This window comes from Vicia villosa, unplaced genomic scaffold (assembly GCF_029867415.1).
Source record: "Vicia villosa cultivar HV-30 ecotype Madison, WI unplaced genomic scaffold, Vvil1.0 ctg.000910F_1_1, whole genome shotgun sequence".
NCBI classification, from domain to species: Eukaryota; Viridiplantae; Streptophyta; class Magnoliopsida; order Fabales; family Fabaceae; genus Vicia; species Vicia villosa.
The window spans coordinates 41,403-64,862 of record NW_026705408.1 but is presented as its reverse complement, the minus strand read 5'-3'; the positions used below and the strand labels follow the sequence as shown (position 1 = coordinate 64,862).

General features: G+C 34.9%; 1 protein-coding gene and 3 long non-coding RNA genes across 5 annotated transcripts; 3 read left to right on the top strand and 1 right to left on the bottom strand.

Moving 5' to 3' along the window:
* Positions 1–2,160: 2,160 nt before the first annotated feature.
* Positions 2,161–5,708, bottom strand: LOC131632116 (uncharacterized). 2 transcript variants are annotated; one of them, XR_009292908.1, is made up of 3 exons: positions 5,572–5,708; positions 3,905–4,030; positions 2,161–2,413 (listed from the first exon to the last, which is right to left on the bottom strand). It is a non-coding gene; the product is annotated as an uncharacterized LOC131632116 (long non-coding RNA). The 2 variants fall into 2 exon arrangements; XR_009292909.1 differs by having other exon boundaries at positions 3,905–4,027.
* On the top strand, positions 5,536–7,718 carry LOC131632115 (uncharacterized). Its single transcript, XR_009292907.1, has 4 exons — positions 5,536–6,159; positions 6,243–6,689; positions 7,208–7,273; positions 7,437–7,718. It is a non-coding gene; the product is annotated as an uncharacterized LOC131632115 (long non-coding RNA).
* A 4,151-nt stretch (positions 7,719–11,869) lies between these two features.
* Positions 11,870–12,639, top strand: LOC131632134 (uncharacterized). Its single transcript, XR_009292912.1, has 3 exons — positions 11,870–11,955; positions 12,267–12,337; positions 12,542–12,639. It is a non-coding gene; the product is annotated as an uncharacterized LOC131632134 (long non-coding RNA).
* A 6,121-nt stretch (positions 12,640–18,760) lies between these two features.
* On the top strand, positions 18,761–21,711 carry LOC131632113 (inositol-3-phosphate synthase-like). The gene is made up of 9 exons (XM_058902887.1): positions 18,761–19,022; positions 19,118–19,186; positions 19,445–19,580; positions 19,835–20,082; positions 20,180–20,406; positions 20,514–20,629; positions 20,790–20,966; positions 21,055–21,243; positions 21,337–21,711. Exons 1-9 carry the CDS (start codon positions 18,835–18,837, stop codon positions 21,517–21,519), a joined length of 1,533 nt encoding a protein of 510 aa, XP_058758870.1. The 5' UTR covers positions 18,761–18,834; the 3' UTR covers positions 21,520–21,711.
* Positions 21,712–23,460: the final 1,749 nt, after the last annotated feature.

Sequence of the window (23,460 nt, the reverse complement as noted above, 5' to 3'; positions counted from 1 at the left end):
TCAACAATTATTTTTTTTCAGTTTCTTTACTTTAAGATCCAGTGCACACAACCCATGCAAGTCTACCATATAGCCTCGCATATTCGCCCTTGGATCAACGCCAATACATGGTCAACGTCCAGGAGGCCGCATGCCCACCATACACCTTCCTAGGCGCACCACACTGGATCAGCTAAGTTATTTTTCAATTTCTTTTTATTTCTTTTATTACATAAACTCCTTTTTTCTTCTTATTTTGTTTAGAATAAAATTATTTTTATCACATAAACTTTTTTCTTTTTATTTTATTTAGAACAAAATTATTTTATTACATAATAATTCTATAACTATTTATATTATTTAATCGAAAACTTGTTTTTTTTCGTAATATCAAATTTTCTTTACAATAATAATTTAATTAAAGTTTTTAGTTGATAATTATTTTTTGGGCTAATTAAATTTATTTCATGCCTTAAACCCTGATTTCTTCATGATCATTAATCACTGTTAGGTAGATGTTGTCCATTAACTTAGTATCCTTGTAGTTGTTGGGGACATTAATACACTAACCTTTTTTTTTCATTCTTAATATTTTCAGGGTTAATCAGGATTCTTCAGCCGCACGCCATACCAATCGAAAAGCTAAACGATCAGAGTCAATCAAGGTTCAAGGAAGATCAAGGCAGGAAATTCAAAGATGTGGAAATTAATTTTTGCCTTTATTTTTCTATTACCCTATAAGGGTTTTCGCCTTTTAATTTCCCCCATCCCCGCAGGTGTTTATTGTAATAGCGTAGGTTTTAATTCCTGCCTTTAATTTCTGCCATTTTAAAAACTGCGTGGTTAGTAAAATAGGGAGTGCAAGATTATTAACTGAACCTAGATCACTAACTTATAAGATAAATGTCATTGAAGTTAACCACGTGATTGTGCCACACACACCTTCAGGGTAATCCCTCTGGTTGCCTGTTGCCTTGTTGCCTTAATTTTGTTGCCTAAAAATAGTCAAGTCCCTCGATTCCGAGGATACCTAAAGCAATGTTGCATGTTGCCTTCAAAGTTATTGAAACTCCCTTGAGGTTGCCTTATAAAGAATAATTGTCCAAATTGCTAAGGTATCCTCGCCTGTTGCCTAAAGATTAAATTACTATTATATCCTTCCCTTAGACTACCTGCCCTCTTTATGGCAAGGGACAGCCTTATGGCGAACGATATCTCGATGACCCTTCAAACATCCAATTGAAAGACTTCCTGTCCTCTCATGGTATGGATAGACTCTTTTTTCCGAAAAGCTAAAAGAACAAATTTCTAAACTTAAGGTAAGTAGCTTTTAATTGCTTGCTCAATTCAAATTCAAAATTCAAACTCTTTTTCCCACTAATTTTCAAATACTTTTCGAAAAGACTACGCTTATTTACAAGCTAAAGTTCTTATTCAAATTTCTATTCACACACGACACTTCAAACATTTCAAACAATTCAAAAGTGAGCTAAGCAATTAAGAGCCCATGGATAACCATGGATGCAAAGGGTGCCTTACACATTCCCTTTGTATAACTTACCCCCCGGACTCAAAATCTTTTCAAAAGGTATTTTTCTGTTCTTTTAGCCTTTCTATAATTGGATAAAATAAAAGTCGGTGGCGACTCTTACTATCCGCACATTTCTTTAAAAGTCAGTTCACCGTATTACATAGGTCATTCATAATAATAAAATTCTCTTTTAATTTTGTTGTTATGAATTATTTATTTTATTTAATTATTCGGTCTCGTCAATTTGTGTGTTATAAATTGTTTACTTAAAAATTCGTTTCACTGAATCATTAAATTTCAGAGATGAGGAGGTTTTTAGTTCCTAAAACAAGTATTGAGAAAGTGAATGTTAAGCAACCGGAAGCCGAAGTAGAAGAAACACCCCCTAATGTGGCCAACGAGTTTAATCCAAATGAGATTGTGCGTGATCCAGGATGTAGGAAAGAAATTCATGAGTATGCTCCGGATATTCAAGACCAAGTGAGAAGGCCATATATATTGAAGGGTCCTGTCGCTACCGCGAAAAATGATCAGAGTCGCCACTAATATATTTATCCCATCGGGGAAAGGAATATCAGAAAATCTAACTCGAATAAGAACAAGGTGTAACACCCATATATAAATACATACATCAAAGCATATAGGTATACATGAATCCAAGTATTTGGTACTGAAAATACTTATAAGTTCCTTGTCAACACATTATACATATTAATGCCCTAACACAAAAGTTCTACCAAATGACATAATACATACAAGATGTCCAAAAGAAAATACTAAGAACTAGATCAAACAATGATCACAAAAGAAATCCACAACGGAAGCTTCGCCATATCCAAAAAGAAACATAAGGAATAAGGAATCAAATCGCTTTCTCCTTACCCTTCGCGGAACCTGTAGTACCTGAAATCAATATATAATGGGGTGAGATACAAAATCTCAGTGAGTTCCCTATCCTATGGATCCTCTCGGCTTTACAAGGTTCTAGCCTATCAATCTCAAGTCACAACAAGGAACTAGACCTTGAGTTCACACACTAACATTATATGGAATCATACATAGAGTTCAACAACTCAACACAAATACTACTAATCGGAAAACCGTTACCAAGGTATCCCTCTATTCCCGTCCCCTGCTACGTCTAGGAGGTGGCACGAGTCATGGATCCTTTGGGAAATCTTGACATACGAAATGGATTCGGACTCATGAGCCTTCCCTCATGAATCGTCACTTCACATGGCCCGTACACCATCACAAGTCTCTACCCTGTTAGGTTCCATTCGTACACAAAAGCGGGAATCAAACCTGCCAAGATTATTAGTGCCTCTCTGCATAGTGCCTCTCGGCACATAGAATGCCTGTTAGCATTCAAAAGAAAAAGAAATAAACAAAAACAATGGTTCCTATTAGTACATCATACAATGGTGATTGCTCACGCAAATCACTAGGCCTGTTAGCCCTTCTCTAGGCCTGTTAGCCTTTTCTCATAAAATTCTAATTAAACGTATGTTCCATATAATGTCTCATCCTAGGTTTTCTTTGTTAAGTTACACATACCTAACAAATCCTAGTTTTCATCACTTATTCTTTATTCACATAACAATGAAGTTATCCAAACCTCTTTGATATAAACATATATAACAAAGGTATACCAATCCACCTGCAATAGAACTCAACCAAACAATTATCATCATTGTCTGTAAAAATGGAAATTTATCACAATTATAGAGTACATATTCGTCATACCAAAAGCATACCGTTCACATGGTTCCGAACGATAAATAACCCAAGTAATCAAGCAAACTACCGACTCTCGATTAAATAATTCTCCTTTTGATCCCAAAACCTACACTACTAGAAAGTACACGCTTCTAGCTTCCTACCACTTCGAACGGTAATTAAAACAGAGTTTTGGTTCAAGAGTTATGATCAAAACGGTTTATCTCATTAAACTAAAGAATTGGTTAAGAAAGCTTCAGTTCGCGCCGCGCAACAGCTAGGTCGCGCCGCGAACCCTCTGGCAGTAGCAAACCTCACCAAAATCTCATGGTGTTCGCGCCGCGTACTGATGGCCGAACCAAACCTCAGAATTATCTGCAAGGTTCGCGCCGCCACCCCCTTGTTCGCGCCGCGAAGCGCGCGAAAACAGAATTCCCAGATCTGGTTTTTGGTTCAACAAAGACTAAATCCAACCATCTCCATACTCAAACCTGTTCCAGATTCATACTAAAGCATAGGACAACATAATCATGATATCCCTATAGTTTACAACTCATATCCATGAACATCCAAGGTTTAATTCACAAACCTAGGTTTTTCTATAGAAAACCCCCAAATGCAAACTATGATTTTCATCCATAAATCAAAAGTTATAAGTTTCTAACTAGAACCCACCTCGATTACGAGTCGTTGATGTCGAAGATGATTCGATTCGGCGGAGAAATGATGAAGATCCAAGCCTTTTCCTCTTTTCTCCTCTTGCTCTTCCTTCTCTCTTCTTCTTCTCTCTATCTTTCTCTTCTTTTTGCAAAATGAAGAAGAAAAGCAAAAAGGAAAATGATATAAGAAAATATCTTAAGAGCATTTAATTTAAATGCGAATGCATGCAAAAGAAATATGGGGAAAAGAAGGAATTATTTACCAGTGTGCTCACTTAGGCCCCGCGACCTAATGCCTACGTATTCCTTACCAGGAATTAGAGCTACCGTAGTTCGGCTCAATAGTTTCCATTTGTTTTGGGTTTTTTAGTTGAACAGAGGTTAAGGTCACAATCCACGATGCCCGACCTTTGGAGACTTATACGTCTAATTTTGGACTGGACTTAACTTGTTCTTAGCAGCAGAATGAACTTGGGTTTGTGTTTTTTATGTAACTACATGGTGAACAAAACCCAATACAAGGTTTCGCACCACTTCATCACTTTGTTTTAATTTGAACCTTTATTAGGTGTTTTAAGTGTTTTTGGTTGGGTATTTTTTAAGGGATTTACTTTGCGGTTTGAATCACATAAAAATGTATAATGATCGAGAAACAGATTAGAGAATGAATCCCACTCATTTCTCTCCTATTATATAGTGATCAAGAAACAGATTAGAGAATGAATCTCACTCATTTCTCTCCCACTAAGTGATTGAGAAACAGATTAGGGAATAAATCCCACTCATTTCTCTCTCACTTTTAGTAAGGTGTGATTCGCATATCTATTTATTAGTGTTTTAATGTTGAAAAAGAAAAAAGAATGAACAAGGGAAACTAACCTATTCTCTAATCTAATTGTCATTTGCAAGTCTAAGTCCTAATAGAGATGTTAATAGAATCGATTCTAAAAGTCTAAGGGAAATGACTATGCTTAAAGTTATGTGAATATCTACAAAATAGGCCAAAAATATGACCAAAAACAAGTAACAAAATCACACAACAATTATACAAATATAACATGAAAATGATACAAAAGCATATGAGAAGCAATTCAAGTATTAGTGCAAAATTAGTCTAAAAAATACTACTATTTTTATGAGTTTTTTAAATGTAAAGGGAATTCTAATTCAAGCCTAAATTGTACTAAAAAACCTAAATTCTAATAAGCCTAAACTAGTATTTTTTTTAATGAGGTTTTTATGTCTTTCATTACCTAAAAGTAAGTAAAAAAAAAAACTAAGTAAAATCTAAAATCCACCAATTAAATGTGAACCATGGGGGATGTGAGGTTGAAATTATGGTGATGCTGCAAGGTAATTAGGCGCAGGGCCCAAAGGTTTGGCCCTGAATGGTTGCTTTTTGTTCATCTTAATCAGCACACAAAAAAACATGGAGATGTATTGGACTAGGGGGTGGTCAGCGAAATTCCATATGGCCCAATGGAGTATTGTTTTTGTTCACAGCATGTCACCCAAGCAAAAAAACGTATGGGCCTAGGGGAGTGAGTTCAGCAATCATGTGAGGCCTAAGCTTGATCCATCATCAGATTTTATGACATTTTATTCCAGATTTTTATCAAAAGAAAATTATAATACTTTTAATAAAAGAAAATTAAATACAAAGGAAAGGGAATTAGGGTTCACCAAGTTGTGACCATTAACCTTCACGTTCCTTTCTTTCTCACGAGAGCGGCGCAAGCGGCGGCGGCCGGAGATCCTTCGTCTCCGATTCTCTGAGCGACCGGCGTTCTCCCCCCTCGCTCATCTTTTTCACGTTCAACCTTTCTCTGATTCTCATTTCGTCTCATGTCTCTCCGATACTCTCGGTTCTCGCATCGAATCACTCTGAATCAAGCTCTCATCGAATGAAGATTGAGGATGTTGATGATGAATTGTTGTGGTGTTGCAGAGCGTGCGACTCAGAGAAGATCTTGAGAGATCGATGAATTTTCGGTGACGATTCAAAGATGATGGACCAGCCTGAAGAACATTGTTGAGGTGCGAAGATTGATGCTGATTATGTGATTGAAGCCGCAATTGCAAAGAATAGATACTCAACGTGAAGGTGTTGATTTGCAGCGTCGAAGCAGGGAGGTGATCGACGAGGATACTCCTTGATTGAAGGACGTTGCAGTGTAGAGAAGTTGTTGAAGGTTGAACGATGGCTCTGAGATGATGAAGATTGAGTGTGGATTGAGAGAGAAAATTCAGAGCGTTTGTTACATCTTTTCGGTGAGTTTCTTTTCCAACTTTCTCTTTCGTTTTCTGTTCTGAGAATTCTTTTTCTTCTCTTCTGATTTTCTGTTTCTTTTCAGTTGATGATGATGATGAGGTTGAAGAGTGGTGATGATTAATGGAGGTGCAGAATGGTGAAGGTTGCGTGTGATGGTGAAGAAGAGAATGGGAGATTGAAGGGAGAGATTGAATATGGTGGATTGTGAGAGAATGAAGGGTGGCTCTGCTGAGAAAAAAAATGGTGGATGAATGGTGTGGAGGAGGCGTGTAGTTTGAATTATGGAGGGAAGGGATGATTATATAGAGTGTAGGCTCGGGTACTGACTAGGATAGGAGATAGGTTTGGGTGGTGATTGAAGCAGTGGAGATTGAAGTGTTGAGGTTCTCAGGTGATGAATGGAAGGTGAAGAATAGTGGAGTGTGAATAACTGAGAGTAAAAATGGGTGAGTTCAAAGGATGGTGCAGTGAAGATGAAGTGAAGGATCCTGAATGATGAAGAGAGTCTTGTCTATATATATATATATAGGTTTGTTTCTCTCTTCTGCTTTTCTGTTATGCAGTTACCAATTGGCTAGGAAGTTAGTTAGGGGTTAGTAGTAATTGGTTATATTTCTGTTATGGTGGTTATGAAATCTGTTAGTAATGGTTATTATGATGGTTGAAGTTGGTTTTTCTGTTAGGAGTTAGTTAGAAACAGTTTGACAGTTAGAAACTTAGAATTGTTGGTTAGGATATGTTAGGTAGTTACAAATTGGTTTTTCTGTTATGAAAGTTTGTTATGAATTGGCTATAGGTTGAAACTGAATAGGTTTGAAAAGTGGTTAGGAGGTAGTTACAAACTGTTAGTTTGTTAAACTGTTGGTTGTAAAGTTAGTTATGAATATGGTTAGTGAATGGTTTGACAGTTGGGTTGGTTATGGCTGTGTCGGACTATTAGTTGTGAAACTGTTATGCAGAGTTGGTTAAAAGTTGGTCTTAGTTGTGAACAAGTATGGATTCTGTTTTGGTTTTCTATTGAATGTGTATGGATTTTTATGGTTGCAGGTTAGTGCTTGGGCAGGATCGTGGTGATGCCAAGAATCATGAGGTGCATGGTATCAGTTTGACATGGTTAGTTAATGTTAGGGATTGATTGAGAAATGTTTAGGATGCTATAAATCTGTTAGAAATTGGTTTATTTGAATAAATGGTTTGTGTATGACATAAATTATGTGATTGGTTAATTGAGGAAACTTGTTAATTGCTGCAAATGCTAACTGTACTGGTTTTGTAGATGCTGCTGTAGGTTAGATGGTGAAGGCTGTTTGGTCATGAAGGGAGAAAGGGAATTGAAGAGGGTTTGGTTTTCTTTGAATAGAAGATGATAGATTAGAGTGTAAAGAGAATGTGTAAATGTTTATAGTAGTGATGTAAATGATGTTTCTTTTTTTTCATGGAAGTAAATGATGTTTCTTTTTTTTTTTCTGTTCCATGTTCCAAAAGTATACAAACAGTAGGGTATTGGTATGGTTTGTAAATAATGGATTTCATTTGTAAATTTGAACTTGAATGAATACTTTTGGAATAATGTTGGTTTTGAATGATGTGATATTGAGAATGGATGATGAATACCTTTGTTCTTGAAATTGTGGTGATCTTTGAATGAGCTTTGAATAAAGAATTCCAATTACTCTTACACTCCACATTAATCCGCACGAATTTTCTCTCCGAACTCAACATGTTTATAACCCGCTCCAATCAAATGATTTGACCATACATTTAAATTCATGACATTGAATAATTCCAAACAAGGGATCCATATGATCAAACTAAATTAGTCTTGCGCTAAAACTCTTAGCTTCAACCATCAGATTTAATCCAGATTAATTGCTCTCGACCCAAAAATATCTTGCTTTGGTGAACACACAATGGGGATTCCTTGAAATAGATGATAATGGAAGCATCAAGGGACACCTTGGCATGAAATCCCATGAGAATTTAGATGAAGAAGAGATTCATACTGCCCAAAAATTAAAACCTTAATCTTATGATCTAATACTCGAAGTAACATTTACTGAATCATACTTGAATGAAGTAGAAACTCCCAATCTCCAAGATCCTTGAACCCAAGGCAGCTTTATTGATTTAATGATGCATGGGTTATGATGACCTAAGATGCAGATGATATGAGAAACATAAACCAGTTAGATGTAAAATTGGGTGGGCAAATTTTGGGGTGCAACAGGTCCAACGCAACCAGATTTAGCAAGATTTCCTCGTACTCAATTTGGGAAGTATTCAAGAGCATTTTCTAAAGCATGGTATAAGAATTATACATGGATTGAATACAGTGAGTCGAAGGATGCAACTTATTGTTTCTATTGCTTTCTCTTTAAGCCGCCCCGGGGGCCGAACACTTTGGTTATGAAGTCTTCAACAAAGACGGATTTAAAGATTGGAAGCGTGCATCTAAAGGCTTTAAAAGGAAAGTTTACTTATTTTTCTAGGTTCTTGAACGACAAAGGGAAAGTTGTGGAACGATTTATTGCTCTACATCATGTCAAATATACTACATCTGAGGCACTAAAGGATGCTCTTTATGGTATTCTCGATCGTCATACGTTATCTATTTCAAGGATATGATGGGGCTTCAAATATGGGAGGCGAGTTTAATGGTTTACAAAGAAAGATTCTAGATGAAAACCCTTATGCTTTATATGTCCATTGTTATGCTCACCGTTTGCAACTGGTGGTTGTGTCTGTTGCTAGTAGTTGCTCATCTATTCATGATTTCTTTGAGTACATCTCCTTGATTGTAACCACAACAAGTGCATCTTGCAAGAGAAAGGATGCTTTGAAGGAGGCATAACACCAAGATATTTTGAATAAACTTGAGAGTGGTGAGATATCTCAAGGAAAGGGCTTGCACCAATCATTTAGTCTCGCTAGACCCGGAGATACTAGATAGGCTTCACATTATACTACCTTGATTCGTTTGGATCAGATGTGGTCCTCCGTGTTAGATGTGCTTAGTATTGTTGATGAAGATGGACGTGGACCATCTCAAGCGGCGGGTTTGATAGAAAAAATGGAGAGCTTTAAATTTGCTTTCATTTTGAAGCTTATGTTAAAGTTGTTTGGTATCACTAATGAACTTTCAAACATCTTACAAATAAAAGATCTTAATATTGTGCTTGCTATGGAATTAGTTGATGATGTTAAAGCTCGATTGGCTATATTGAGAGAGAGTGGTTGAAATGATTTATTTAGTGATGTCTAAGAATTTTGTTTTGCTCAAAGTATTCCGGTGCCAAATATGGATGAAGAAATACCGGTTCGGGGACGTTCAAGAAGAGAGGGGAGGACTATCACTAATCTTCACCATTACCGTGAAGAGATTTTTTATGTTGCTATTGACAAAATATGTGTGGAGATGGATCACCGGTTTTGTGAATGAAGTAATGTTGTACTGGATTGCTTCTCATGTATTGACCCCAAAAACTGTTTTTCCAAGTTTGATGTTGATAAGCTTGCTCGTCTTGCTAATATTTATCATGCAGACTTTTCTGATAATGACCGTGGAACAATAAGGGAGCAACTTGAGACTTATGTACATAAAGTGAAAAGGCATGCTTCTTTTACTTCTTGTGAAGATGTTCAAAGTTTGGCTATGAAGATGGTTCAAACTGAGAAATATTTGGTATTTACATTGGTTTACAAGCTCATTTAGTTGGATTTGATATTGCCGGTGTCGACATCATCCGTTGAAAGAGCTTTTTCAGCAATGAAGATTATCAAGTCTAATTTGCACTACAAGATCAACGATGTGTGGTTCAATGACTTGATGATATGTTACACAGAGCGGGAGATATTCAAGTCACTTAAAGATGTTGATATTATTCCAACAATCACCGCAAAGAAGTTTCGGAGAGGGCATTTACTTGTTAATTTTATTTAGCACACTATTCGCAGGTGAGGTTTCATTTCTCTTATGTAGCACACTTTATGACTATTTATATATTGTCACATGTAACATTCAGTTAAATTTTTTGCCCAGTCTATATAAAATTCCCGGCTCTGCCACTGTATATATATAAGAAAACACTTTTTTTTTTAATTAAAATTTGGTTTTTTTTTTTTTTCTGAGATGCATATATGAAATATAGATTTATTTTAAAGGTTTTTCAATTTCAAATATTTCCGTAGATGCACCTCCCAAAAAATTAAATTTTGGCAAAAAAATATGCTTTTTGATGGGTGTGTATCTCCGAAAGCAGCGGACATAAATAGAATTACGTTAAATAAATATCAAGGGGTGGATTGAGATATTAGCTTTTTCATGATACAAACCGACTAATTTAAAAAAATCATTTTTAATTTTTTAATTTTTTTACTACAATATTATTAAATGGAATGTATTTTTTTTTGTTTGGTACAATAATTTAAAATGCAAGAAAAGAAAAAAAAATATAGCATTTTGAAATGAGATCATTCAAGTTAAGGTGTTGGTTGTTCACAGGGATAATTAACTCATTAGGCATAATGGTGTAGAGTTGAGACAAGTTCCAATTACCATCTCTCAGAACATCTTTGATTCTAAGGTGAATATCTTGAATATCAATATAATTCATTTGATCTCAAAGATGTTCGTGTGTAATCCAAGGAGCATATCAAAAAAGAAAATTACCATTACCCACCTTGTATGTATAACCTACCTTCAAATCTTCCTTTGATTTAAAAATGGAATTCCATATAGTTTAGCCAACTTCTTTTTTTTTAACAAATAGCATACCTTTATAATTGCTTTTATATATATATATATATATATATATATATATATATATATATATATATATATATATATATATATATATATATATATATATATATATATATATATATATATATATATTTATTCTTGATTATATGAACCTAAGGTTTCTCAAATTTGGACTGAATATCCCAAACCAACTTACCTAACATAATTGTGTTAACTTCTTGAGTTATCCTCACACCTAAGTCACCTAACTTCTTAGGTTCAGTAATTATGTTCCAATTGATCAGGTGAATATCTTTGCCATTATTATCTTTCCATATAACTTTATGAGCATTTGATCTATCTGATTGTAAATATTAGTTAAAAACCAAGTATTTTGCATGTAATAGGGGGAGTGATAGTCATAGCATATGAAACCATTGTGATTCTGTTTGGTATATTCATTAATTTGTTCTTCCAAATTGTCGATCTCTTGGTTATCTTGTCAATAATGAAGCTGAAGTCATCATTTTTTACTCTACCTATGAACATGGAAAAGTTAAGATAGTTATTAGAATTATTAGTACTCCTTATGATAGTAATGTTACTCAGTTTATTAATGTTACTCTTTGGGACACCACTTGAAACTATAGATCTAGACTTAGAGCAATTAATTTTGAGAATTTCTTTGCCAACCTTCCTACCTTCTAGTCCACCTCTGGTGAAAACCCCATACTACCCCTGACTTCGGAAATGCATTTCCGAAATGCAAGAAAAAAGTGTTTTCGGAGATGCATCTCCGAAAAACGCCTTTTTTTTTGAAAAAATTGTCTTATTTCGGAAGTTCATTTCCGAAAACAGCATTTCAGAAGTTCACTTCCGAAATACTGCGCGTTCTGCAGATTTATTAAAACACTCCCCCTCCCCCATTCATTTACCCTAACTCAAATCAAAAACAAGCTAAGGCGAAAATTTGTGCAAACACACTTCCAAGGCTGCATCAAGGCTCCAATCACATTGCTATACAACATTCAAAAGCCCACAAATCACTCAATTTGTAAGTTTTAAATTTGTTAGATTCATTATTCAAATGCATGTTATTTAGGGTTTCAATTGCATAAATGATATATGGACTGGTTGTTAGTAGTATTTAGGTTGTTTAGAAGCTTTTTGAATTGGTTTTATGTTTGATTTTGGGGTTTGCCATGGAAGTTTCAGAAAACCCCATCGCAGGGATGTTTCGGAAGTTCATTTCCGAAAACACCTCCATCCCAGTTTTCGGAAATGAACTTCCGAATTGTATCAGAAGTTCAAATTTTTTAGTTTTTTATTTTGTCTCGCATATTAATTGATTTCAATTGTTTACAGGAACATGTCAGGCAACCAACCAGCACGCATCAGACAGGGTAGGGAGACCCAGACTGCGTCAGCTACACAGGGTAGGGAGTGTCCGTTTTAATTTGCAAGTACTTTATTTTTAACGCCTTTGTTTATTGTGCCTGTTTCTTTGAAGTTTGTGTGCATGCGTTCTGCTTCACCTCCTTTGTTCTTTAATGACTTGTCCGTTTCCCAAGCGTTTTTGTCCCCTTTCTTCTTTTATAAAAGGAGATCTCATGGACCTTTCTTTCTTGATTTTTACGCAGGAATGGGTGGCGCTAAGGGAAAAAAGGAGGTGAAGGAGAAGAAGAAGGTTTCGACCGGCTCTACTTCGTGCTCTCGCGGAGTGAAGAAGGTGAAGGAGAAGAAGAAGGTTTCGACCGGCTCTACTTCTCGTTCCCAGGTGGCCCGGGGCCCGGATGCTCAAGCTCAACTATCTGGCGTGAGAGTCGTGGTTGATGCTGATGGTTCTGAGACTGAGTGGGATGAGGATTGGTATCAGTATCTTCATTCGGAGGAGTTCGCTCGTCGGGTAGAATAATGTGTTTTTGTTTTGTTTGATGTGTATTTTGTAACGCTCGTCGGGCAGAATAACGTGTTTTTGTTTTGTTTGACGTGTTTTGTTTTGTTTTGTTTTGATTTCGGATTGTATCTTTCGCACAGTGTTTTTGGATTTTATTTATCATATTAGTATTTTCTGTTTATATGTCGCTTATTTTATTTGCCGTTTGCGTTTAATTAAAATGCGAGACTGTTTAAGAAAAAACATAAAAAAAAACACAGTTTTTGCAAAATTCGGAAATGAACATCCGAATTCACCCCCATGAGGTGTTTTCGGAAGTTCATCTCCGAAGACAACCCCATGAGGTGTTTTCGGAGATGCACTTCCGAATTATGGAAATTTTTTTTAAAAAAAAAGCGCTTCGGAAGTTCATTTCCGAAGCAGGGGTATTTTCGGATTTTCGCTGGGGGTGACCCCCATAGGGAGGTGGCTAAAGAAATTTTCTTAATTTTTGTATCCCGATGTAGAACTAATGGTTGGGAAAAAAAACTAGCTATAAGCATGCCTAGAACACAAGTCGCCTTGAAAAATAGTAAGAAATCATTTACAAAGAAAAGATGAGAAAATATAGGACCATCAGGTGAAAGTTATATAGGCTTTCAGTTGGAGTTATGTACTTCCTCAATCATGGTTAGTGAAAGCTTTTCCATACACATGACAACACCAGTAAGGGACAATATCCCCTTTCCCTAGGCCTTATTAGGTTGAAAGAGATGATAATTCTTACCATCCCATAATAAAGCTAAGGTAGTCAATGTTACACACTAAATTATGAGTTTAGTAGTTAATGAAGGTGAGAAAAATACAGAAGAAGGGTGGTTGAATTGTGTATCTAATAACTTTTCTCTTTCTAGAATATTAACTTTTGAATCTGACCATGTCCAGATTCTAAGCTAGAGTAAGCAGTAGCAAAATAATTTAAAGTGAAAAAGCAATAAGTAAAACACACACAGAAATTATCTTGGTTCCTCTATAGCGAAAGTAGTCCAATCCCCTTGTCACACAAGAGCTTTTCACTATAATCAGAACTTGATTATAACTTGCTTAGACACGTCGGTCCAAGACTTCATGCTCAATCACACCTGAAAGAGACTTTCTTGCCTAAACACACCCGTTCAGGACTTCCTTGCTCAATCAACTTGAAAGAGGCTTCCTTGCTAAAAATCTCAGTCCGAGACTTCTTTGCTCAAACACTCGATCTGAGACTTCCTTGCTCAATCTAACTAGAAAGAGACTTTCTTGCTCAAACACATTGTTTGAGACTTTTACGAATTCTAAAAAAATTATTTAGGATTACAACAAGATGTGTCTTATATTCATTAAGAGGTATAAAGAATACAACACAAGAAACAATCTTGTTACTTGAGATTTCTAAGATATACAAGTGTAAGAAAATCTCAAGTCAATGTGTAATACAACAACTATGTATTAAAGCTTAGAAAGTGAAACCGTTCTTGTTTTATCTTGTTGTATGTATTCTTGTTGCTTCTTTTGAGTCTTCTTCTCCTTATATAGAGGGAACAAAATAGACGTTGGAAGCTTGTTTGCACAAGTATCTTTGCTGAAGAAATGGTTCCTAAGAGAGAGATGTTGGAATACGTACGATGATAAGGATCTTTATCTTCTAAATAATATCTTTATCCACTGTGTCTTTCTCAAGTAAGGCGTCCATAGGCATGCTGGAGTAGACTGAAGAAATCGTGTTACACAACCTTGAGCCTTACACTAAAACCTCTAGTTGACTTTTTCCATAATTCTGGCAGTTGATAAGACGGAGCTACTTTTGCATAGAGTATGGACCAAAAGGCGTTGTATTACGTTTCTGACTTATCAGAGGCTGAGTCAATATGGCTCTGAGGTTCTATTTAAAAATCTGTTTCTGATTCATTAGAATCTGAATTATATGTTTCTTTTTTAAAAGCCATTTAACTAGGTCAGGACCTAGTTAATTATTGGCTTAATGATTCTGCACAATTAAACAAATGTTAGTATTCCCTGTTGTTCTTTAAGTACTTTGTTATCATCAAAATTCAAGGAGTATGAATAAATTTTGTTCCAACAATCTCCCCCTTTTTTATGATGACAAACATAAGTATTTTAGGAACAATGGTTGTTTAGTTTAAACAACTTGACAACATCAAAGTCTAAGGTTTATAAGCTTCCCCTGAGTCTAACAGCCCATAGGTTGAGGTTTGTAAGCTCCCCCCTAAGTTCTATCCAAGTTTTTAAAACTAGTTTTAATAACTTGACAACTTTAGAGCCTGAGGTTTGTAAGCTCTCTCTGAGTCTAATGGTTCATATGTTAAATTTTGTAAGCCCCCGCTAAGTTCTATCCAAGTTATTAAACTTTTATCTACAAAAATAATTTAAGCACATAACATAAGTTAATTAAATTGGGTTCAGGACCTTAATAAAAATATAGAATATGTTTTTATCATACTCTATAAATACTTTCATATTTCTTCTCCCTTTTATCATCAACAAAAAATAAATAGAAAGAGTAGAGAGAGAAAAGGATATTGAACAGTAATCCATTATCATTTCAGCTTTCAAGAAACTGAAGAGACCAAAGAAAAAAATCCAAATAATTACTTCCTTCGACAGCAAGTTAATATCTTGCCAGCTTCTAAGAAATGGAAACTAAGAAGTGAAAAGATGAATTAAAGAGCAGGTAGCATGCATTAATGGCTATTCGTGTTTAAACTTCCAAGAATCAATAATAACAACACTCAATATGATTAATCTTCCAATCAGGCCATTATAAAAGCGTACCTTCTTAGTTTCAAGCCACACAAATCATCTTTCATCTCCTTCTAAACCAAAAAAGAGTACTTCAGCTGAGATCTCTAAGACTTCTATTACTGCTGAGACTACTATGGTTCAGAAGACCAAGGTAGTGACACAGTATGTTGAGCAGAAGCAAGAAGAGGTTAAACCTCCTAGAGCAAGCCCAACTCCTGAAGCTTCTAAACCTGAGGTAACTCCAAAGGCGTAAAGGAAGAGGAAGTCCAAGAAGAAGAAGAAGACCCCAATAGTAGAAGGCTCTTTTGATTCATATGAAGATGATGTTTATTTTGATTCAAATGATGAAGATGTGTAGTATTACAGATGTGGAAAAATTTTCAAGGCCAAACGTAGTATTATTTTGCATATCCTGATACTAACTACTAACTGTTTGTGTTATGCATGACTAAGTATGTGAATGATTACATGCTAATAATTGTTGGTTGGTAGGATTGTATACTACTAATTATGTACTAACTGGGTTCATGCATGATTGATTGTCAATTTAGTTTGTAGCAAATGAATAAATTATGTTTAAGCATTAGAAGCTTAATGATGTTGATGCTATTAATTTCTGCTGGTGTTGCTGGCGCTTAGCTCTAATGATTGGAAGATGGCTAATGTTGCTGATTGTATGCTCCAATAGTCTAGTGTTCATAGTGGTTGTCACTCGTTTTGGTTTGAATGAGTGTTATATCTCAAAGAGTTGTTTTGACAGAATTTTCCAAATGAGGAGATTGAAGTTCCTTTTGGATTGGTCCTTTAGATTGACTAAAGTTTTCAAAACAACAACATGGAGAAGTTTTCAAAGGGTTCAAGATTAATTTAGATTGCTTAAGTTGTATGGAGGTGCATAAGGGACAGAGGCTGGACACAGTGTCCCATCGTGTTAGTACAACATTTGGGCCTTGCGCAACATGTCAATGTTGTTGCATTTGGGGAGATTTTATGGTCAAATATTAGATTAGATTTTATTGCTATTGATTTAGCAATATGATTAGGTGATCTGTTTGACAACTGAAAGAGGATTAATTTAGATTTAAATGGAGATTTAAATTTGAATTTAAAATGTAACAAATCATATCTTGTTGGAGAGATTTATGGAACAACTAATATCCGATAGATTATGTATTATTTATGGACAAAATCATAGCAAATATCCAAGGAGAAAAGCCTAGAATTATTATGCTATATAAGGAGCTCAAAACCTGCATTGGAATTCAAGCATTCACGTTGAATATTTTAGTGTGCTAGGTTTACAGGAGTCCTTCTTATTTTACGAACACCATATTATGTTTCAGTAACTTGGCATAGTTGTAAGTTTATCTAGTTAAGTTATAAATTCAACATCATCCATATTGTTGATTGAAGTTGATCTATATGGTTTAGTGATTAAAACACTAAGGGATTAGTGTTTGAGAGAAAAGAAGAAAGTGATAGGGTGTCTCATATTTAGGGGGAATACTAAATAGAAAGTTATAGGGTAATGTTAGGAAGAGGCATTGTATAACATATGACTTGTTGTTGCTTGTAAGACTAAGTGTACTAAACTACTAATAGTGGTTTCCTTTGTTAGGTTGGAAGTCAATCCTCCAGACGTAGGTGTTGTTTGCATCAAACTGGATTATCAATTGGCTATGTTATTTATTGCTTTTCTGCTCCATCATATTCAACTAGTTAGATTATGTTAGTGGTGGTAATTATGGTTTAACTTGTCGAAGCAGTTGCTATGACATCGCGTTCGACATCTGTCAATGACCAATGACCATTGTGTTGCAGTGATCTTAAGCAATGGATAATCAATTTGAAGTTTTTTTATGGATTAGGGTTTCGTCAATGAACCCTAATTTATTCTTTGAACGAAGAGTCACTTTGATGGAGTGGAACTATGAACGATAATTTGAGTTATTTAAGGGCTGTAAAATGATGGAAAGGCTAGGATTATCACTAGAGTGCATAAAATAAGGATCTAATATGTCAGTTTGGTACGAATGAGGATTTGAACAATGGTGTGATGTGTTCATAGTGAACATATGAATTTGTTAAGTAGAGTGGTGGTGTGGACCGGTCACTATCGATGGACTATCATCGATAGTCATCGCTAGTGAAGAAAAAGAAAAAGAAAAAGAAAGAACCATATCGATTCTTGCAAAGAGAAAGAAAGAAATGAGGTATTTTGCTGAACTTAACTGTGAAAAGTTTAAAAAGATAAAGATGAAATATGGAAAATCACTAGTGAGTTGATACATGTATATAAGGGTTAGAGAGATAAATGAAAAATGTATATGAGTAATTTTGATAATTGATATCATATTACTACTTTCGATCCTATTTATAAAAAAAAACTTAATTTTTAAATATATTGAATAGTTAAAATATTTTAATATAATTAATTGTGTTTGTTAGAAAGGAGGGTGATTATTTTAATATTTAGTTCAATATATAACAACTTTACAAAAAAAAGGTTCTCGAACAAACTGCTAAATACCCTTAACAAATTAATTACTTATTCTAGAATAAAACCATTAATAAAATTATGACTTAACCGAGAGTATAAATAAATACAAGAACTCACATAATTAACCAGAACAATCTTGAATGAATTATTATTGAGAAAAAGGGATATGCATTGACAGTGTAAAATATTTTTAAACCAATTACAACCATGTATCCAATTAAAACACAATTTTAATTTTAAAAAATTAATATAACATGGCAAATGTAAGGATTTTAATTGGATGCATGTGTAAAGTTAGTTTACACTGTCAGTGCACTACCTTTAAACTCATTATTATGGTGAATTCTTATTTACCCAACTCAAAAAGTTGGGTAAGGTTACCTCCTTTGTAAAATGCTTTGAAACTAACAAACATTTATAGTATTTTAATAAATAATTAAATGTATTAAATGAGATGGAATCATGTGATTGGTTGGAGGTACACTACCCAACTTTTTATGATGGGTAGAGAAGTTCTCCCCCATTATTATTTATGAAAACTGAAAAGTTAAAAAAATAGAAAACATTATTGAGTAACTGCATGGGCCCACTACTCACGTCCACTCTTTCCATACCACGTGTAGTGCCACTATTGCGGTTTTTCTTTATAAATACAACCATCTTCCCCAACGTGAAGCTACACCACTACCATAACCACCCACTCTTCTTCAAAAAACCTTCCTCCTTTTCTCTCTGTGATTTTCATATTCACGAAAATGTTCATAGAGAGTTTCAAGGTTGAGAGTCCCAACGTGAAGTACACAGAGACCGAGATTCAATCTGTGTACAATTATGAAACAACTGAACTTGTTCATGAGAACAGAAATGACACTTATCAATGGGTTGTTAAGCCTAAAACTGTGAAATATGAGTTTAAAACACAAACTAATGTCCCTAAATTGGGGTACTATAATGTTTTTTTCCTCATTCTTATAATTCTGTAAATAATTTTTATTTTATTTTGTTATTTATGTGTGTTTTTTTTGTTGATATTGTTAGGGTAATGCTTGTTGGGTGGGGTGGAAACAATGGTTCAACACTCACTGGTGGTGTTATTGCAAACAGAGAGTTAGTTTCATCTTACTCATCATCATTATGCTATTTTATTTATTATTTTGTTGTTATTATCTCAGTAGCACCGGCATCTCTTTCTAAGTTGGGTTAGTGTTAGTGTCTGAAACCGAAATTAACTTTGTATTTAATTTACTCATTTTGTTTACATTATTATTGATGCAGTGTCAATTTCATTGTCATGTTAATGCTTGATAGGTTATTATGGTAATAATAATTGAAGAAAATTATGTTTTTGTGACTTAAAATTATCAGGGGTATTTCATGGGCAACAAAGGACAAGATTGAACAAGCCAATTATTTTGGTTCACTTACCCAAGCATCAGCTATCAGAGTGGGGTCTATTCAAGGAGAGGAGATTTATGCCCCTTTCAAGAGCCTTCTTCCTATGGTATATATTTTTATACACTTTACTAGTATTATTTGTATCACCGATACCTCTGAAAAATATGTGTTAATGTCAGTGTTTAAAATTGACACTGACATTTGTGTTAATGTGTCTGTGTCGATGTTGTGTTTCTGGTGGGACGTCATTGATTTGGTTTCACACGAGTGACATGGACTCTTGTGATTTCAAATATACTTGTTGCATAGATGAATTAGCAAAAGTCATAAGCATGAGTTTGAATGAATTAATTTATGTAGGTAAACCCTGAGGATATTGTATGGGGAGGATGGGATATAAGTGACATGAACCTAGCCGATGCCATGGGGAGGGCCAAGGTATTTGACATAGACCTACAGAAACAATTGAGACCTTACATGGAATCCATGGTTCCACTTCCTGGAATCTATGATCCTGATTTCATTGCTGCTAATCAAGGAGACCGTGCCAACAACATCATTAAAGGAACAAAGAAAGAACAACTTCAACAAGTCATCAAAGACATTAAGTATATAATTTAACATTAAATATCAATATAATTAATATTGTACTATCCTATGATGATTGTTTTTGAGACTTATATAAGAATTTTTGTGAAATTTAAGGGAGTTTAAGGAAGCTAACAAGGTTGACAAGGTTGTTGTACTGTGGACTGCAAACACTGAGAGGTATAGTAATATTGTGGTGGGACTAAATGACACTACAGAAAATCTCTTGGCTTCTGTGGACAAGAATGAATCTGAGATTTCACCTTCAACACTTTTTGCTTTGGCTTGTGTTCTTGAAAATGTTCCTTTCATCAATGGAAGCCCCCAAAATACCTTTGTCCCAGGTTCTTTTCTAATTTGCCCTTTATACCTTTGTTCCTTTTGAGTTGTTACTAGGCAGTGCTGCAAGTTTTATAACAAAAATTGAATTTTGCTTGGATTTATTCATCAGGGTTGATTGATCTGGCCATCAAGAGGAACAGTTTGATTGGTGGAGATGATTTCAAGAGTGGTCAGACAAAAATGAAGTCTGTGTTGGTCGATTTCCTCGTAGGAGCTGGTATCAAAGTAAGTTTGTCTGTCTCTTTTTATTACCAAAGAGAATTCCATTATTCAGTTTTTTGCTTTGTTTGATTAAAGTTAAATTAGTCCATGTATTACTTTGCTGGCCTAAAAGAAGTAAACTGAATTGATATTTGAATTGTGTTGTTTGGCGATGAATTCACAGCCAACCTCGATAGTGAGTTACAACCATTTGGGAAACAATGATGGAATGAATCTCTCTGCACCGCAAACCTTCCGCTCGAAGGAAATCTCTAAGAGCAACGTTGTCGATGACATGGTTAACAGCAATGCTATTCTCTATGCTCCTGGTGAACATCCAGACCATGTTGTTGTAATTAAGGTAACTTTACTTTTATCCTGTCTTTTTTTGTTGTTTATGTTATTCAAAGTGATTAATTAATTAACTAATTTGTTGTTTTGATTTGCAGTATGTGCCTTATGTGGCTGACAGCAAGAGAGCAATGGATGAGTACACTTCTGAGATATTCATGGGTGGAAAGAACACAATTGTGATGCATAACACATGTGAAGATTCGCTTTTGGCTGCTCCGATTATCTTGGACTTAGTTCTTCTTGCTGAACTTAGTACTCGAATTCAGCTCAAATCTGAACACGAGGTGATTAACTTATTAGATCTTCCTTAAACCGTTTTTTGTTCATTCAATTGTCAAATTTTTCGAGCTAAATGTGTCGTTTTTTTATATTTACAGAACAAGTTTCACTCGTTCCACCCTGTGGCAACCATCCTGAGTTATCTCACTAAGGCTCCTCTTGTTCCTCCGGGTACACCGGTAGTGAATGCGCTGTCAAAGCAGAGATCTATGCTGGAGAATATAATGAGAGCTTGTGTTGGATTGGCTCCGGAGAACAATATGATTCTGGAATACAAGTGAAGTGAAGTATATAGTAGTGTGTTGAAAACTTGTCTCATGTCTCATGTCACTATTTGCTGTTATGTTTTGGTATGTTTGGTAGCATATATGTATCTACCAACGTTTGATTGTGTCTTTTCTCCTGCCGGTTTATTTTAGAGCATTGAGCAGGTTATTTAAATATGTGAAACTTGTCTTAGTATTTTGTGTTTATTTCCATCTGTTTTTAGTTTTCTGTATTTATAAATGGCACAACATTTCCAATGGAATGTGTATAACCTTAAATAAAATTATTGATAGAAATTGAACTAAACTATGTAAAAATGATTCGTGTCACAAAAAAAAAAAACTTGTGAAAGAAATATTTATGAAACTTGGAGTGGTTAAGTTGATTACAAATTTTTAAGTCTCGAGTTTTGGACAACATAACTACTCTCTAGATCAGCTAGTCCACACATTTTACAATAGGGTTCGTTTAAAATTATTGATCTTGGGTTTTTCATCCTTTGATACAATATTGATCCTTTACTATCACATATTCATGGGTAATCATTTACAATAATTTCTAATAATATTTATTCTAAACAAAGAACTATGTATATATTATTATAATACATCTTCGTAGATGGAAATAAGAGTTTATCAAATGTTATCCTGAAAATTATAAAAGAGTTGAAAACTTAAAAAGAAAGTTTTTTTTTTTTTAAAGAATATCCACAATTTTATAATCTGATCTAACATGTAAGACTGATACATGGTTGTGAGTAAAATTTTCATGAACAAAATGTGTATGTTGAGATATTATTGAGATTTGTTAAGATATTATTACGATTGATATTATTAATATAATATCAAATATAATCTAATAATATCAAATATAATCCAAGTTGTGTAAGTCCCAGCCCAATTAGGGTTGTATATAAATAGTTATCCTTATTTGTACAATTCAATTCATTAATATAATCATTATTTCCTTTATTATTCTCTCTTTCTCTCCTCACTAAAAGTGCCTCACGCACAAAAAAATTGGTATCTAGAGCTTCCGGTTATTGTTCCATGGAACGTGAATCAATTGCTGCAAAGATGAATGGTATCAATGGCATTCCGAATTCTCTTCCAACTCTTGACGACAATAATTGGATCCAATGGAAGAAACATATGCTTCCATAAAATCCTAGAAGTGGTTACCGGCAGTGTACTGTGTACCTATGGTCGCTGCAGATGCAACCGGAGCACAGAAAATAGCCCACAACGAAGTCAAGAAGAAAGATTACAAGGCTGCGTATTACATTCAGACGGCGGTAGATTCAGCGAACTTCGACAGGTTTTCTCACGCTGAATCAACAAATGAGGCATGGGATATTCTGGTGAAATATTATGAAGGAGGTGAGAAAGTCAAGGTTGTCAAGTTGCAGATCTTACATCGACAATAAGTATTGTTGTCGATGGGAGAAGATGAAAAGATTGCAGAATATGTGTCAAAGGTACAGAAACTCGTCCATCTCATGAAGGGTTGTGGTTAAACCCTAACTGATAAGATGATAGTTGAGAAGGTAATGCGTACGTTGACCTCTCACTTTGATCACGTTATCGTAGCTATTCAATAATCCAACAAAGTTGAAGACCTAAAATTGGAGGATCTGGTTGGTTCATTGGAGGCGCATGAGATTAGGATTGTTGAAAGGAAAGGAGTTCATGATTCGATACAGGCACTGCAGGTTCAGTCGTGGAAAAAGGATGGTGGTTCCAACAAATTCAAAGGCAAATTCGACAAGAATTAGGGCAAGAAGCCTTGGTCGAACCCTCACAAGCAACAGGTCGAAGATAGGACTTTCGAATCCTCGAAAGGGGGAGGAGGAAACTATCGAAAGGACAAAGAAGATAAAAAAGGTAAAGGTGTGCAGTGCTATAACTATAAAAAAATGGGGTCACATGTCCAAATATTGTTGGTATAAGAAAGAC